Below are 18614 nucleotides of genomic sequence, written 5' to 3' on the forward strand. Positions count from 1 at the left end.
CAAGAGGCATTTTCATCTCTTTTTGGCCGAGGGAGGTCATCATAAGGACTATGACTCTGGCAGGTACACAGCAGAGTCTCCGGAAAAGATGAAAGCCCATGACATCAGGGCCATTACCCTTCTGATTATATAGGAGGAACCACTCCCCCCTTCAGGTACTAAAGACAGGAGTCTGAAAGTGCCAAACCACATTCACATCCTTTTACCTGACAGACTTAGCCCAAAAGTCATGTAAACTTGTGGCCCCATAGTTGCAGTCCAGCTTGTTATCTAAGGCATAGATCCCCAACCCCCTTTTACGTGGGAGTGGACAAGCTCCGCCACAGGAATTCATTAAGTACCAGCCAAGACATTGAGAAGGACTGGCGAGTACAGGATGTTATATCAGTAGTTTGGTAGTGAAAGAAGTTTTAGCTGAAAATAAAAACTTCTCTAGAAACAATTCTAAAATTTTTACATCAAGTAAAGTTGACAAATGAAATTACCAGCTGATCTTTTGGGCCAGCCCAAGAAGAGTTCTAACTCAGTGGTCTGGTAAAATTATTCTTTAAAAAAAGAAAAAAAAAAAAAAAAAGTGCCTAGGTCTGTGACCTAAACATCCTAGTTAGTGCATTCTAGAGGCCCCTCTTACACAGGACATACCCATCCAGGTTAGTAGGGACAGATCATCCTCCCACCTCAGAGTAAGTCTCCATTTATGAAAGCATAGGTTTATATTCCCGTCACACAGATAACAAATTTTAAATGTAATTTGTATTTATCCCAGGATATTAACGTACACTTTCATAAGAGTAGTTTTTACCCATCTCAACCGCCCCTCTGGTGGTCAATCTATCCCCAGCAAGTACATTAGACCAGCCGCAGAGGTTGATGCACACTGTGGAAGAAGGGACTGCACGAGTTTGGGTCAGGCCATAGGCCTAGGCATTAGGATTTTGTTATGACTCAAGACAGCCAAAGCACTCGTTGCTCAAGTAACTCCATTTATGAAAGGGTAGGTTTGAATCTTAGGAAAAATACGAATTACACATAAAATTTGTAATTTTTACAATTCTTAATGGGCAGTAATTATCTTTTGTTGGTTATTCTTTACTCTTCATGTATTAGAAATTTTTTTTTATATATTATAATGACCATACCACTGTAGCATTAGAATTTTGCTTAAGATATACTATTATATAATTTCAGGTCGAAAATCAGGAAAGGGCATCTTTGTGTACGAAGCAGGGGTAAAGGAACGACCTGTTAATGAAAAGGCAACGGAAATAATGAAGAAATTCTCAAAAGCACCACTGGTAAGCTAAAAGATGTTCAGATGTTTATTTTTCAAGGAATTATATTATTAGAAGGCATGTATTGTTGGACATATTTTTATATGAAAACTGAGAAATTATTTTCAAGTGATGATGATCTTGTTGGGTACATATTGGTTAGGTGTAAGGAATAATCATGTGTTCAGCTTGATAAAACCATTTTTTGTAAAGCCAGTTTACCAAACTTTAGGATACAGACCATATACAATAAGCGCTCTCATATCTAGTATTTAAATAATCAGAATTCAAGCAACTGGCACATTTTCTTCCAGCTGCCATTAAATCAAGAGCTATCCAGAGAGAGATTGAAAAAGCTTACTGCCTTTTAATGAAATGCTGAATATATATATGTCTTTTGCCTTTCCACGGATGGCTGTGTTTTATATTTCTTTTTCTAAGCACAGATAGACAGACCTACTGTAAGCTTTAATTGCCAATCACCCAGTGCTACTACCCTTTCTGTGTGTTCTTTTAAATTAATCTGACCTTATACATGTAGAGGCTCCTTTTGTTTTCTTGCTCATTCTTCCTGACAACTTCAGTCCCCAGAAGTTCACTGTTATGTGATACAAAATTGTTTCATCTTTTTGCCAATGCTTTTAATTTTAAATATAAACACATACTGGTTATTGAGCTGAAGCTTGAAATCATCGAGTGGCTTAACAAGGGCAAAAAGCATGCATTATTTATTGAGAGTATTAAATGTGGGTTCTTCAACCATTTATGACAAGAGTACAAAGCCCTATAATTTAAGAGAGAGGCTTTGAATTTGCCAAAAAAAATTTAAGATAAAAGAAGCTTGAAAGTTTTCCGATAGAAGGTTAACTTGTTTCAAAGTTCATCATAATATTTGAAAGTTGGATATATCTGTTGAAAGGAAGCCAGGTAACCAGCCTTCAGCTGGTGAATTCAAGGAGTTTGCTGAAGTAGTGGAAGAGTGTAAGTTCCTGAACAAATTTACAGTGCTGATGAAAGAAGCCTATTCAACAGCACTGGATAATAGGGCAGAGATTATGGTGAAAGAAATTAAGACCAGCAAAGAAAGGCCTGTTTTGTGCTGCACTACTATGGCAAGAATGCACAAATTTAAATTGGGTGTTGATAAGAAATATTGTAACCCCAGATATTTTAAGTATTTAACTCTTTTTTCCATGTTGATTACTGTGCCCATTGAAGGGCAGTGTAATATTTTCTAGTGGAGTAAGCATATGTTTGTGCCGAGTGTAAAATTTATTTAGGAACACCTTTCTAATAACAGATAAGAACTGCTTGCTCAGTAACTGTTGAGCACATCCCTTTATAAAAGAGTCAGTGGTTGACAACATATGCGCTTTTTATTTCTCTGCTAATGCAAGAAGCCTTATTCAGCCGCTGGATAGCTGTTTAGTACAGATAGGCATCGACTTACAACAGGTGCAACTTACAATAATCTGCATTTACAACAGTAGCAAAAAAGATTTACAAAAATGAGAAAAATATAAAGAAGTTATATTGTAAAAGTGTAACGAAACATCGTGAAGCAGGTGGGGCTTTCGAGTAGCAGTCCCAGCGACACATGTAAATCAGGCCACACAGTGTCAAACTTATATCCAGCATGGCATGTGATCATACAATTAAACAGTTTGAGAATATGTGGCTAGGTTGGAAGGATTGACTAAGTTCGATATTCATCCATTTAAAATGTTGACACCAAAGATCACTGATGCATACTGGCGTTTAATTGTACATCAGCTACAGTGTGTAGCAGTGTACGATCAAACGTTAGACAGTTTGTGGCCCACCTAATCCATATCTGTTTATATCCATATCCGTGGTCCTTGGGGTTAGTTGTGTACTGATAATGCCAAATCTGGAAAATTGAGAGCTTACTGTATTAAATACAAAATTATTGTTTGACTTATAAAAATGGATACTGTTGGTGTAACAGCCTAATGAAGGCCTACAGTTCACACACAAATATTGGCGTCCTACTCATCATGTCTTGTAATATTAAACCTAGAGTGTTTTGGTATGCCAAATGAGCCTAGGCTGATTCTCTACCCTCCACAAAAATCTTTGGATTTTTAGAGCCTCTTGGTTTTTAGAGAGCCTCTGGGTTTTTAGAATATCAGGTAAGGGATTGTATAGTAAATATGTACAGTAAAAACTTCCTGAATATGTATAAACTAATATAAACGTTACTTGAATATGACCGGCTGAAATGAGTTAGTCTTATATGCATGTGTAATGTATGGCACTAAGTACAGTGGTTCCTCGGCGTACGATTGATTCGTTATTCGTATTTTTGTCACACAAAGTAAAATTTTCAAAAAATTTTGTTTCTATGTATGAGCTAAAAATTTAATTTACGAGCTGTATGGTGGAATCTCACGCGCAGCTGGCTGGGATTGTGCGGGGGCAGGGCCATGTGGATGTAGGGACAGAGGGATACATAGTGGGAAGGCAATAAAACAAGTGGGATGATGGTTCTCTTTTTTAAAATGTCAAAGTAGGTTCTGAAAAGTCCTTAACCCTTAAACGCCGAACCTCTATTTACAAAAACGTCTCCCGTGTGCCGGCAGCGTTCGAGAGTTAGCGCCGAAGCAGAAAAAAAGTTTTTTTCAAAAAATCACAGCACGCTTAGTTTTTAAGATTAAGAGTTCATTTTTGGCTCCTTTTTTTGTCATTGCCTGAAGTTTAGTATGCAACCATCAGAAATTAAAAAAAATATCATTCATATATAAATATTGAAATATGACAGCGCAAAAAAAAATTTTCATATATAATTTTTTACAAATCGCGCTGTGAGCAAAACGGTTAAAGGTAACGGATTATTTTTTTTTCTTTGTATTGTACACTAAATTGCGATGATTTTGGTATATAACAAATTGTAAAATGATCAAAGCAACACAGAGAAAATATTATCACAATATGATGCATGAACTGCAACGCAGCGGACGAAAAAATGTTTTTTCAAAAATTCACCATAAATCGAAATATTGTGCTAGAGACTTCCTGTTTGTTGAAAAATGAAGCTAATTGATTGAATATTACTAGACTGTAAGTATTTTAGCTTACAATTGCAGTTTTCGACCATTTCTGTCGAGAAAGTTGACCAAGGTCAAATTTTGTCTATTTATCGTAATTTATATGAAAATATTTCAAAACTGATAAAAGCTACAACCATGAATTATTTTCTGTTGTATTCTACATGAAATTGCGCACATTTTCATATATAAAAGTTTATGTAACAACTAATATAAAACGGTGCAAACATTACGACAACGTGATCTAAAGAATTTCTGAGATGTTCGGCCGAGTTACAAGCACAGACGTAAGGAAAAAAGTTTTTTTTTTTTTTTTCAGAAATTCACCATAAATTGAAATATTGTGCTAGAGACTTCCAGTTTGTTGCAAAATGAAGGTCCATGATTGAATATTACTAGAATGTAGGAGTTTTAGCTTATAATCGCATTTTTTTACCATTTTGGTAGAGTTAAAGTTGACCAAGGTTGAAATTTTGGCAGTTATCGATTTATATGAAAATATTTCAAAACTGATAAAAGCTACAACCTATGAGTTATTTTCTGTTGTATTCTACATGAAATTGCCATTACATTTCCATATATAAAACTTTATGTAACGACTAATAAAAACGGTGCAAACATTACGACAACGTGAAAAAAGAATTTCTGGCGGGACGGAAGGAAAAAGTTTTTTTCAAAAATTCATCATAAATCGAAATATTGTGCTAGAGACTTCCAATTTGTTGCAAAATGAAGGTAAATGATTGAATATTACTAGAATGTAAGAGTTTTAGCTTACAATTGTGTTTTTTACCATTTCGGTCGAAATCAAAGTTGACCGGTTGAAATTTTGGTAGTTATTCAGATTTATATGAAAATATTTCCAAACTGATAAAAGCTACAACCATGGGTTGTATTTTGTTGTATTTTACATGAAATTGCGCACATTTTCATATATAAAACTTTACGTAATGGCTAATATAAAACAGTGCAAAAATTACGACAAAATGACGAAAGAATTTCTGAAATTTTTGGCCAAGTTACCGCACGGACGTAAGGAAAAAGTTTTTTTCAAAAATTCACCATAAATTGAAATATTGTGCTAGAGACTTCCAATTTGTTACAAAATGAAGGTAAATGATTGAATATTACTAGAATGTAAGAGTTTTAGCTTACAATTGCGTTTTTACCATTTCGCTCGAGTCAAAGTTGACCGAAGGTTGAAATTTTTTTGTAGTCGACGTGACGGGTATCGCCCACTTTGGCACCCAACAGACAATTTTAGTCGACGATGATACGTCCAGTAGGCGTTTAAGGGTTAGTCGACCTCATTTGCCTCGTGACCCTGACACAAACTCATTGATCCTCGCTAGTCTAAATCGTACCTTAAGTTCGTGTTTGTGCTTGTGGCTGAGACTTTGCATAACTTTATCACATATATTTTTGCAATTATATTGTGATTAATAATCGGGAATAACAATGCCACACATGAAGAAGAAGCCTGTTAAGGAAGTGATGAAGAAAAAGGTGTCTAACTGTTGAAGTTAAGAAAGAAATGATCACCAAGCATGAGGCTGGCACGCGCATGTCTGACTTAGCTTGAGATTATGGCAGATGTATGTCGACGATATGTACTGTTCTAAAGAAGAAAGAGGAAATTAAGGCATTAGGCACTGCAGTACGAGTAACAAGAATATCGTTTAAGCAGCGCCTGCAAGTGATGGAAGAAATGGAGAAATTGCTGCTTCTCTGGCTGAGGCAGAAAGAGCTCCTCCCTGGAGATTCTGTGAATCAAGCCATGATTTTGCAGAAAGCCTTGACCACTTATGGAGAAGTTGCCAAGGACTTACCAGGTCCTTCTCAAGAAATGGAATTCAAGGCGAGCCATGGATGGTTCCAAAAATTTATGAAATGGACGGGGGTAAGGTCAGTTGCCTGGCATGGAGAGGCTGTGAGTGCAGATACAAAGGCAGCTGAAGAGTATGTGGGGAAGTGTAAAAGTTTCGTGGATTCTCAGGGCTACCCCAACAGGTATTCAGCTGTGATGAGACAGGTCTTTTTTGGACAAGTTTATCATTCCAAGAATCCACGAGCATTTAAGAAACATAATGTTCAGAAGAGGCAGCTGGGTGTCATGTGGGAGTCCAACAGTAAAGCCTGGGTCACACACAGGCTTTGTTCTTGCAGTGGCTGAACGAAGTTTGCGGCCCAACTATAAAAAGTTATTTAGAAGAAAATGGATTACCCCTCAAAGCCGTACCTGTAATGGACAACGCACCTGCCCATCCGAAGGACATGAAAGATCGCGAGCTGTTGGACAGACAGTTTGACTTCTTCAACATTGTGTTCCCCTCTCCCAGTACCACCCCCATACTCCAGCCCATGGATCAGCAGGTCATATCCAACTTTAAAAAACTCTACACTAAGGCTCTGTTTCAAAGATGCTTCAAGGTTACCGAAGCAACGAACCTGACCCTTAAGAAGTTTTGGAAGGAGCATTTTGATATCATCAGCTGCTTAAAGCTCATTAATGAAGCATGGCAGGGCATCACAAAAAGAATGCTCAATTCTGCAAGGAGAAAACTATGGCCTGACTGTGTTCTTGAACGTGACTTCGAAGGTTTCGTTCATGAATACCAAACTGTAGAGGAGATCATGTCATTTGGCAAAACCATGAGGCTGGAGGTAGACCAAGAAGACATAAACGAACTGATTGACGAACACGATGAGGAGTTGACAGTGGCTGAATTGAAGGAAATGCTCAAAGAGACAAAGAGAGGTGAGTTAGAGGAACTTTCTTCATCCGAGGATGAAATGGAAACAGTGCTGACTTCGCCACTGTCAAGCACAGAGATCAGGAAGTGGTGTGAAATGTGGGAAAATCTAAAGAAATTTGTAGAAGCAGAACTTGGCCCCAGTTTGTTTGATGATGTGGCAATGAGTTATTTTTACAGAGTGCTAAAAAATCACAAAAAGCAAGTCACTCAATAGGCATTTTACCATAACAAAAAGAAGTTATTTGGGTTATTCAAGTGTAAATGAAAGCAAACGGGCGAAACATAGTGAAAAAGAAAAATCAACCGAGCTTGGTCCCAGTGGCACATCTGGGAAGTCAGTGGGAAGTGGACCCCTTCTCCCACCTGATAATCCACCACCATCCCCCTCCTCTCTACCTCACTAGTGCTGTCCCAAACACTCGCTCAAGGTAAGATTCTCTTTTGATTTTTTATTGTTACTGTATTGCATTTGATTTTTTTATATTGTATCAATTGTTTCTTTTATTTTTTTTTTACGTGAAGTGTTACTGCTTTGACATACGTACAGTACAGTAATGTTTTTACTGTCTCATCTCCTTCCCTCCTTTACTAAACGTTCCCTCTCTTGTCTCAAGTGAACTGTGTCACTGCGGTGACATAATTTTGTTCATCTTTTATGTTAAAATTTTATTGTGAAATGCTTTATTCTTTTATTTATTTTGTTGCACATGGTTATCATAAACAATATATTGTGCATGAGCTTAAAATAACTGCATTAAAGTGGGTACAAAGGGTTGGTATTGGGGAAATTCTTGAGTGTGGGACGAATTAATTGAATTCCCATTATTCCCCGTGGGAATATTCAGATCGATATACGAACATTTCGATATACAAATTGGAGTTTGGAATTAATTAAATTCATATACCAAGGAGCTACTTTATGGAATTAATTAAATTCATATACCAAGGAGCTACTGTACACAATTATCCTTGGTTCTCACGTACTTGGTTCATCTGCAGAGTGGCACCCTCCTTCCTAAGGAGCTATTCAGGATAATAGTTGTAGGTTTTGGTGTGAATCAAAATTTTTTGTAAAACTAAAATCATTTTTATATAGAAATGCTACGTTTTTAAATTTTAAACTCCAAATCTTTGGCTCTGTTCTTTCTTTCATTTTTGTTGCTCACCAAGAATGAGCTAGTTACTTAATGAGGGCTTGTTGTTGTCAGTGCACTTATGCAAACATATCTGGAAAGTTTTAAATTTTTTTCCTTCCCTTGTGTTTGGAGAGAGTGAGGGTTTGTGTAGATGTACAAATAGGAAAATGTTATGCTTGGACATTGTTTACATCTCTCCACACTGTGCCCTGTGATGGTTGCAGGTATCACCTTCAAGGTGTAACAGCATCACTACAATCTAGTTTCTCATTCGAATGTGACTATTTTACTAAAAAATATAAGAAAAAACTTATTAGTCAAAGACTTACCTAAGGCATAAACAAATTGGCTCAGATGACAAATGTGAAATAACTGTATGCTATTTCTATAGTTGCATGTACAGGCAGTCCCCGGTTTACGACGGGTCCGGCTTACAACGTACCGAGGTTACGACGCTTTTCAAATATATTCATCAGAAATTATTTCCTGGTTTACGACGCATGTTCAAGGGTTACGACACGTCGTACACCAATCCTACGGAAGAAATATGGCTCCAAAACGGCAGAATAATAAAAATTTGGAGCTTTTTTTTTTATGGAAAACTGAATAAAAATGCAGTTTACATTGTTTTCAATACACCCAAAGCATTAAAAGTAAGGTTTTTTAGGATTTCTGACGATTTTCGACGATTTTTCGGTTTACGACGCGGCAGAAAAACAGAACCCCCGTCATAAACCAGGGACTGCCTGTACTGCCACCAGAGTAGCACCATCACTACCATCTGTATTTTCTTATTGTAACAAAATAATATTTTTTTATAATGAAATATGGAAAGCAAACCAAATCTTCACAATCTATTAAAATACCCAACTAAGGCTAAAATACAGTATAGTGCCTCAGATGACACTGGCAGTCAGAGTTGTGGGAGATTGCAACTGTGGGAAAGCTGTCAAGTTATTTCTGTATTATTTTTACTTTAAAGATAAGGTTGATGACGAATTCAGTGAAGGCATTGCCATAATGTCAGCTTCAAGCTAAAGGTCATAAACTGTGCAAAAAAGCATGAGAAAAGGCAGCTTACCCTTCAGGCCATACTCAGGCCTTTAGTGCGCACAGTTGTATGCATCCTAATTCCGTAGTTATTTTTCTGTGTACTATGTCTGCATTAGACGTAAAATGATTTTTCGATACTTTAAAGGAAAAAAGTGGTTTGTTCTTGTTCTTTACATTAGGATCATTATAGGCATGGGTGTGATCCACAAAAATATTAACTAATAATAATTCTGTAATAATGCAAAGATTTCATATGATAAAGCTTATTCAGTGAAATTAAGGAGTCAAGGAACAATGACTTGAGAGTTTTTAATGGTGATTTTACAGTCACAAGTCAGTATTTTATCCTTTCACCTTGATTTTTATTGTTGTTTGTATCGTGGTATCTTTACAAGGTTTTTAAGTGTTGAGAATATGTTTTATGTTATATGTGTACTTTTGTAAATAATATTTTATAATGTTTTACAGGGACCTCTGGGTGATGAAGATATCCAACTTCGTGTTGCATCCAAGTTTGTAAATGAAGCTGTGTACTGTTTGCAAGAGGGTATTCTGAATAGTCCCGTAAGTTGATTTTATTATTAATTCTCTCCATGGCTTGTTGGTTTTGTTGAAGTAGTAGTAACAAGATAAAATATTTAGTTAGGGAACAAATTCCAGCTAGCTTGCATGTATTACTTCCATTTTCATATAGAACTCTCAAGAGTGTATCTTCACTAAATTATTTTACTGTAAAGGTCAGTGACAGTGGATTGCAAACATCATTCAATGCAAATCTTGCTTTCATATTCATTGGGTGAAGTATGAACGTAAAACTAACCTATACAATTTATTCATGTAGATGATAGGAGGGTGTGCACCAGGTTCCAAGTACTCATTCAAGTGCAGTTTAAGACACCCCCATCATTTCCATAGTACCTTACTCCTTGGCTTGGCCTGTCCTCAGTGATGAATTTGTCAATCTGTTCTTGAGCAGGATAAAGGCCTGGAAGAAATTTCTCTCTCTCTCTCTGGCAGATTCCACAAAATCAATGGAAGTTTTGTCAGTCCCCCAAGGCATGCACTTCTCTATAATGGAAATAGAATTCAGAATGTGTGAAATCGCTAATATATAAGGAAGACGTTATGAAACAATATCCTAGATGAACAGTTCTAAATAATAAAAAGTATAAAAATGTGTCCACTTGTAGAGCATGGTTCCAAGAAAAGGCAGAATATGATGAAATGAAACTTAGCATCCTTATTAAAATTTACCCCCGGTAGGTGGGGTAGCTGTCGGTGCACCTCATGTGGTGCATTATAGGCATTACTTAAGGTGCTTTGCAGTGTCCCTTCGGCCCCTAGCTGTAACCCCTTTCATTCCTTTTACTGTACCTCCATTCATATTCTCAGTCTTCCATCATTCTTTCCACCCTCTCTTATCAATTATTTCACAGAGCAGCTGTGAGGTTTTCCTCCTGTTACACCTTTCAAACTTGCCACTCTCGATTTCCCTTCCAGTGCTGAATGACCTCATAGGTCCCACTGCTTGACCTTTAGCCTAAATTCTATATTCCATTTCATTCCTATTAGAATTTTGCAATCACTGTTGGCTTCAATACTTTAGAAAAGGATAGGGTTATGCCATAGGTATCCCAGAAGGCAAGCCAGTAAAAGACCTGAGTGAAGCTATTATCGTCACTCCCAAGATTTATAACTCCATCACAGTTTGGCCTCCTCAATTTTGGACCACCTTGGTGTGGTGGGGGCTCTTGGACACCTGGAGTTCATTCCCTGGTTTGAGTCCAAGATGTTTAAATATTGTTACTTATTCATTTAGGTTTCCCAGCCCGAGAAGAACCCTAAAAGAGTTCAGAGGTCTGGTTAAACAAATCATTTATAACTAACTAACTATTCATTTAGGTCAAGTCTTGTGGAATTTTCCACCTTTGGTAAAATTTTTTTGGCCTGATAAATGAGGAATGTAGCATAGCTGGGATTGGGATTTATATCTGAAGCTAATAGTGGAAACTGTGGCAGTATCACCAAGTATCCGATAATGTTTAGTACTTCAAGGTCGGAACCATCCTGCAGAGCTGGGCTGAAGATTCCAGGAGTGGTCTGATTCTGGGTTACCCTTCTGTTCAGTTCGCCTATGAATATGATTAGGGTGGGGACGATTGTATTCTTGTGTATAGTACTTTTAGTCCCATCGTGCAAGTTTGGCTTACACTTGAGCCACCCTAATTGTGTTGGCGCCATCCCTCTTGGGTAGGGTAGGAAGTGGACGTTTGGGCTTCTTTTTATGATTAATAATAATTACTCTAGTACCCCTAACCCTTTGATAATCCTTCGGCACAGATGATGACATGTGGCAAAGACCACAGTGGAAATTTCCTCATACAAATAAAGGACAAGACAATTGGACTGCCGAAATTACCGGGGAGCAAATTCCCATAAAAATGAGGTAATTCATAACAGTTGTGGTAATAATAATAATAATAATAATAATAATAAAGCTGAAACTATAAGCCACAGAATACGGCTAACACAAAAGCTGAAGATCCTTCATGTCATGGAAAATTGTTTAAAAACTGATTATGAGATGCTGAGTGAGATATTTGAACACTGGGGACAGTTTTCAAAATAAGAGTGAATCTTAGTGTCTAACAAAAGTTTTTTTAAGGCAAGTGACTATGTTGCTAATATCAAAATTCATAATGTGAACATTAACAGTGTTCCCTGTGAAAACGTTCCCAGTAGCTTGGATGTTTTCTGACCTTCAAACTGGACCAAGAAAACAAATTCCTGTAATTAGCAAGCAGGTATATTCTCCCTCTCTGAGAAAACCTAAACTCCCAATGTGGCTTATTGCAGCAGCTAGGCAGGATAATGGTAATTATGCACTTCAAAAGAACAATGTTCTTTAGAAAAAGGTTGGGATAATTAGATCAGGTGATATCTCATGTTTTGGACAAAATAGTTTTCTCATTCTTGCAAAGTTTCCTACACAGTCATAACTGCTTTGCAGTTTAAATAAACAACAGTGAAATGGTGACTAATGTCAAACCCCATTTAAATTTCGGTTTTGGGAGGGGCATAATCTTCAACAGAGAGACCTATGAATTTTTATAAGAGGAGATATTAAACATGTGTCAGGTAGAAGTGTGGAAGGTTCTTAAGACACATTTGATTATCTGTACTTTTTTTGGGGTCGGATGTGCCTTCCATGTAAATATTGAAAATTAAAGAATAACAGTCAAGCCATCTAAACAGAGGCCACTGCAATGTTAGTTTCAAATATATACACTCCATGTTAATTTGTAAAAATAAAAAAATGTGGTATGTACATGGAGAAGAGAGATATTTTATTATTATCTATCCAGTATGGTTTCTGTAGAATGCACTCAGCCACTGATCCCTCTTTGAGTCCTCCATATGTTAAGCATCTGCATCCAGGCAGCATCATGTAACTAATTTTAGACCCCAAAAAAAGCACATTGAAACAGATTTGATAGGAGAATTACCATTGTTCATCCAAGTATTTGTGGTGCATCTATTTTTTCCAAGTCAGTGTAGGAAGTTCTCTATCTGAGAGAAAATACCAGGAAGGAGTCCCCCAAGTGTGCTGAATGTGACATTATATGCCTTAGCCATGACTTGGATATTGTCTGTCATCCTTTGGAGATGACCTGTCCATGTCATATGCTGGAAAACTAGTAGTATCTATATGCTGTGAATGAGAAGTACTGACCCTCACATTATAAAGTGCTGCTCGCAAAATGCTTTTGAAATTATCTGAAGCCCTCATCCAAGAAGCTTAACTGTGGGTGTGAAATATGTTCATCAGCCACACCAAGTTGTTTAACCCTTAGGGACAGGCTAAATATATACTAAACACACCCCCAGATCGGGCAGACTTTAAGGTTGGCCAATTTAAGAAAAAAACACATCAATGGAAAGAGAAAGATATGCAAATGCACATGGTGTAAGAAAAAAATTCTAAAAATTTTTCCCTACCTTCCACGGAAGTTGAAAGTGACTATTTACAACCCTGTGTTCGGTCTCTTTTACAAGACAATCGTAAAAATATGCTAATTTTACCAAGTCATACATGTTTTTTCTAATAATTTATTTAATTTTATTTTGTAAAATTATAATAGCAGCTCACACAATATCATAACATAACTAAAATCAGTAACAAATTCTGAGTATATTTTTGTTGTAAAATATTTACGAGATTTACTGAGATGGGGAGATGCAGTAATTTTTTGTGAGGTATACATGTTTTTTCTAACATTTCTGTGCACTTTTCTTTGCACAATTGCAATTATAGCTGACATAGTATCATAAAAGATAACTAAAACCAACAGGAATGTCTAGGTATATTTATGAGCAAATAAATAAAAAGACGTCATGGGATAGAGAGGGGGAGTACATTCCCCCATCAAGTCTCAAGGCACACTATTCCCCCCTCTGTCCTGTGCCGAGCTATACAGTTGCCATAAGTCATTTATCAACCATTGAAGTGCTGTGAACATCTTTCCCACTAAATTCATCCAAATCATATAGCACGTAATATTAATACAGTACTCATATGAGTTAGCCCGTCCATCACTCGAAACCTGTTATAGATACTCACATGATGATGCCCGTCCATTAAGGGTTAAAGACTTCAAGGACTACAAACTATGCTGGAATTAGGTTGGCCAGAGGTGCTTGTATAACTTCACCTATTACAAGCCTTATAGTGGATGCTGGTGAGCTACATTTAGACCTTCATCATCAGTCTTCCATTGCAGTGTGTTGGTACAGATTACAAAGACTTCCAAACTCTTTAGCCATTCAGAATGCTAACAGCAATAAGTATTGTAGGTACCATGATTCACACCCTAGATCTCCACAAATGCATAGATATAGGGTAAAACAGATCTTGAATAATCATGATATTGCCATGAATGAGGTGCTTCCATTCAAAATAACAACCTTCCTTCTGTGGAAGTTATCCAAGAACATCTTGGTGTTACAGATATTTCCCCAATTACGAAGGGGGTTACATTACAAAAACCCCGTCATTTCTTTAAAAAAAAAAAAATGTAACTTGAAATTAGCGCAGCCTACACTAGGGTATAAGAGTACAGTACAATCTATACATAAATTGTAGCCTAGCTTACATTATACAGTACTGTACTCTATACATAATGGTATAATTATTATCAGCTAATTCTGGAGGTTCAATGCAGATTGACTTAGGATAATTCAGTACAAACAGATATCAGCTAATTTTGGAGGTTCAATGCAGAGTGACTTATGATAATTCAGTACAAACAGAGAAATTTAATAACAAACAAGTTAAGTATGTCTTAGTTTAACCAGACCACTGAGCTGATTAACAGCTCTCCTAGGGCTGGCCTGAAGGATTAGATTTATTTTACGTCGCTAAGAACCAACTGGTTACCTAGCAACGGGATCTACAGCTTATTGTGGGATCCGAACCACATTATGACGAGAAATGAATTTCTATCACCAGAAATAAATTCCTCTAATTCTTCATTAGCCGGGTAGGAGAGTCAAACACTGGGCCAATGGCGTACCAGGCGACAGTTCTATCCACCCCTCCAACAAAGAACTAATAATAACAGAATCAGATGTGTACTGTACAGGGGTACTCACCAAGGTTCGGTCCGTCGTCGGCATATTTGAACAGTGTCAGGCTGTTGACAGCTACGTATACTAAGTAAAAATAGGAAGAGGAGGAGATTGATAAAACAGCAGGGTCATCAACTCACTCCTCTTCAGCTAGTATTTCTTTGGCTGTAAGTTCAGGTGCTGCAGGGGGTAGGATTTCGAGCAAAGAGCTGTCACGAGATGTACTGCTAGAGGGTCGAGGCTCAGATGTTGTGGAAGCAATGGCACTGGAGTCATTTTCGTAAGGAAGTAATCCATTGTAGTTTGCACAGTCTGTTTTTTTTTTCATTCTTCATAAATGACTCTGTAACCTGCAATAGAGTCTTGAAGTGCTCTCTCAACTTTAGCAAATCGTTCCATGTTCACATCCATTTGACTAAAAAGATTCATTGCATTGTCAATTAAGGCAAATGCCTCTGGCTCTTCAATTTCTTCTTCCTCTTCTACTTTATTTTTCTCTCCTCTGCAAGTTCAGTTAAATCTTATGCTGTTAGCTCTACATCAGGAGTTCCCAAACTTTCTGATCTTCTGTACCCCTTGGGCATTTTTATAGATTCCTGTGTACCCCTAAAAATTGAGGATGAAAAAGAAAAACAATGAAATTGATATTGTGATATGGTTTTATTATGAAATCTGTTTGCATAGACTGCATAAGAATTTAATTGTAATAAGGAAATTTAACAAAAAAAAAAAAAGACAACATTGTGCAATCTCAATGCAGATTACATCATGTATTGCACAGTACTGGCACTTCTCTCAGATCCAGTGTACTCCCTGAAGAGTACAAATGTACCACTGGAGGGTACATGTACCCCGAGGTTGGGAACCCCTGCTCTACATCTTGCACATCTGTAAGTTCTTGGATATCGTCCTCTTCAGTATCTAAATCTAAACTTCTCCCAAGAGTCAAGAACTTTATTTATTTGCACAACTTCTTCATCCTTCTTAAAATCTTTAAAGGAGTCCACATACACTTTTACCAGATTTTTACAAATCCCATTCATACAGTTTACCTCCTTCCATGCCCTTCCGATGTTCATAATGGTGTTCAGAACATTGAATTCCTTCCAGAATTTTCTGAGTTCTTTCTCTTCATTACCCATAGCCTGAACAGCCTGAGCAAACGTGTTGCGAAGGTAATAGGCCTTGAACATAGCCACAGCACCTTGATCCATGGGTTGCATGAGACAAGTTGTGTTTGGTGGCAGAAACGCAACTTTTACTTTCTCGCTAATATCTCTGATGTGCTGAGGGTGGCCGGGAGCATTGTCGAGAATCAGCAGAATTTTGAAGGGGATATTGTTTTTCATACAATAATCTTTCACTTCTGGAATAAAGCAATGTGCAAACCAGTCTTCAAATAGCAGTGCAGTCGTCCATGCTTTCTTATTGTGCCAGTAATGCACAGGATGCTGATTTTTGCTAATGCCCTTGGATTGGCTGAGTGATAAATCATGAATGGCTTGAGTTTATACCCAGCAACATTTCCCCCAAGCAGATCTGTGTTTGCCTTAAACCCGGGCATCATTGTTGCTTTTTTATGGATGTAGGACCATTGAGGCATCCGCTTCCAATACAGTCCTGTTTCGTCGACATTAAAGATTTGCTCCAGCAAGTACCCTTCATCAACAATGATCTTATGCAAAGCATCCAGAAATTTATCTGTTCCCTCAACATCAGTGTTTGATGCTTCACCACAAATTTTCACACTGAAAATTATGGCGTTTTTTGGAAAATTGAAACCATCTAGCACTTGCTGCAAAATCTTTTGTTGTGGGTATCATCGTATTTTTCTTTAGTTCCTCGAAAAGCAAGCGGTCCTTTGTTTGAATGGTCAAGAGCCTGAGTGGCATATGTTTTTGTATCTGGTCCTTCATCCACATGACCAGTGTATATGATACTAACTGCTAGTGAGAGAAAGCAACTATTGATGAAGGAAATTTTACCATTTCTAGTGAATCAAAAAATGGTTGACTTAAGTTTCAAAGCTTTTAACTCAACTATTCCCTTATTTTAAAAATTTAAGAGTGGTTTTATTTGATGAACTGCAGAGGAATACAAGTAAAATTTTGTCAGGTACCAGCACGTGTAGGAGTGTTTGGTAATGAATAAGCTGACAAACTAGTAAAAGAAGCTGTAACTAATTTGCTCCCAAGGAAATGTAAACTTTGTGGTAACTTCTTACCAAATATCAGATGACTTGGTAGGATTATGTCAGGAACATTGGAGTACAGTTTGGGAAAACAAAAAGAAGTTACGAGTATCACACTTCCTTGGAAGTATAGCAAAATGCCATGAGTATGGGAAACTGTTTTCAAGTTCTGTAGGTGGATCCTTCAGGCTAAAACAAACACTTTGGGACATTCAGCATCTCAGCCTCCCATGTAAATAGCATTTCAGGATTATTTTTGACCAATGGGGTTATGATAAAACAAGCAATAATTATGCTTATGTAAGGTAATCATATAGAAGTATTTCTAAATAGTTTTACACCATAATGCATGATGTTATTGTCTGTTGTCTATCTGTAATCAGCAGCACAGTAATGTACTGAGATAATGAATGTTAGAAATACCATTCATTTTGTTTAGTGGGGAGAGGAAGAGGAGGGAAATTAAATAATTTAGGCTAGTGTTAATACACTATAATATTTGTATATTGTAAATATTGTACTTTCATAGAAACCTCAAAGGGGCTTATGATACACATTGTTTACATGTATTTTTGTTTTCCCTACAGTTGGAAGGAGATATTGGTGCTGTATTTGGCCTAGGTTTTCCTCCATTCACTGGTGGACCATTCAGGTTCGTTGATTCATTTGGAGCAGACAAATTAGTCGCCAAGATGAAGCAGTATGAGTCGTGCTATGGAATTTCATTCTCTCCATGTCAATTGTTGCTAGACCATGCTGCAGACCCATCCAAGAAATTCTACAAGTAATTCCTTCACCTAATTGCCTCTCTACAGAGCTGAAAAAGAACTTTACATCATTTTTTTGGCTTTTGGTTGCATTCTATGGAACGATCATACAAGTTTTTAAAATTTTGCCTTGTATTTAATTTAAGTGAAATATTGGTATATAATAGTCAAAATTCTATAATGTAGATTTACAACTTGGTAGCCACCTCAAGCATTAAATGATGAGTAAGGTTTGAGTAATTTTAGCTTTTTCCTGTGTCTGGCATGAGACATGAGAATTTGTAAGATTATTGTATATAAGAGAGGTTATCTTTTTCACGAGTATTGTTTCATGCGAAGACACAGACCTGATCAATGCAATTAATATAGTAAGTGCTGTATTTTATAAATGTTGTATAACCTTGAAAAGGGATCAGTTTGGTCTGCCGTTGTTTCTTTGTAAATTTATTAAATTGAAGAATTTTCTCAATAGTCCTATTTTTTAACTGCCTAATGATTAATGGAAACATGCTAACTAACAGTAATTTGTAGACAAAAATTAGATGAGGGTACAGAATGAGTTAACGGTTTAATGCATCTTAATGTAAGACCACACCAAGACCATCGACTTGGTGGATGGGGAAAAGGATAGATTTCAAGTGCTTACCACACTGTGCAAGAACAGCATCCTTTGAAAGTTTAGAATTTTTATAATTCTTCTGGTTAACTACCAAACAATAGAACAATGTACAGAAACAAGGTTAT

General features: G+C 36.9%; 1 protein-coding gene across 1 annotated transcript in view; it reads left to right on the forward strand.

The window, feature by feature from the left end:
- Positions 1-18339, forward strand: part of LOC136840237 (trifunctional enzyme subunit alpha, mitochondrial-like) — a 73825-nt gene extending 55486 nt beyond the window's left edge. Inside the window, 3 exon segments of the mRNA XM_067106840.1 lie at positions 1189-1295; positions 9753-9848; positions 17691-18339. Of these exon segments, the coding sequence (XP_066962941.1) occupies positions 1189-1295; positions 9753-9848; positions 17691-17891 (404 nt within the window). The 3' untranslated portion in view covers positions 17892-18339.
- The last annotated feature ends 275 nt before the right edge of the window (positions 18340-18614 follow it).

The sequence above is a fragment of the Macrobrachium rosenbergii genome, chromosome 7 (genome assembly GCF_040412425.1).
Source record: "Macrobrachium rosenbergii isolate ZJJX-2024 chromosome 7, ASM4041242v1, whole genome shotgun sequence".
Taxonomy (NCBI): Eukaryota; Metazoa; Arthropoda; class Malacostraca; order Decapoda; family Palaemonidae; genus Macrobrachium; species Macrobrachium rosenbergii.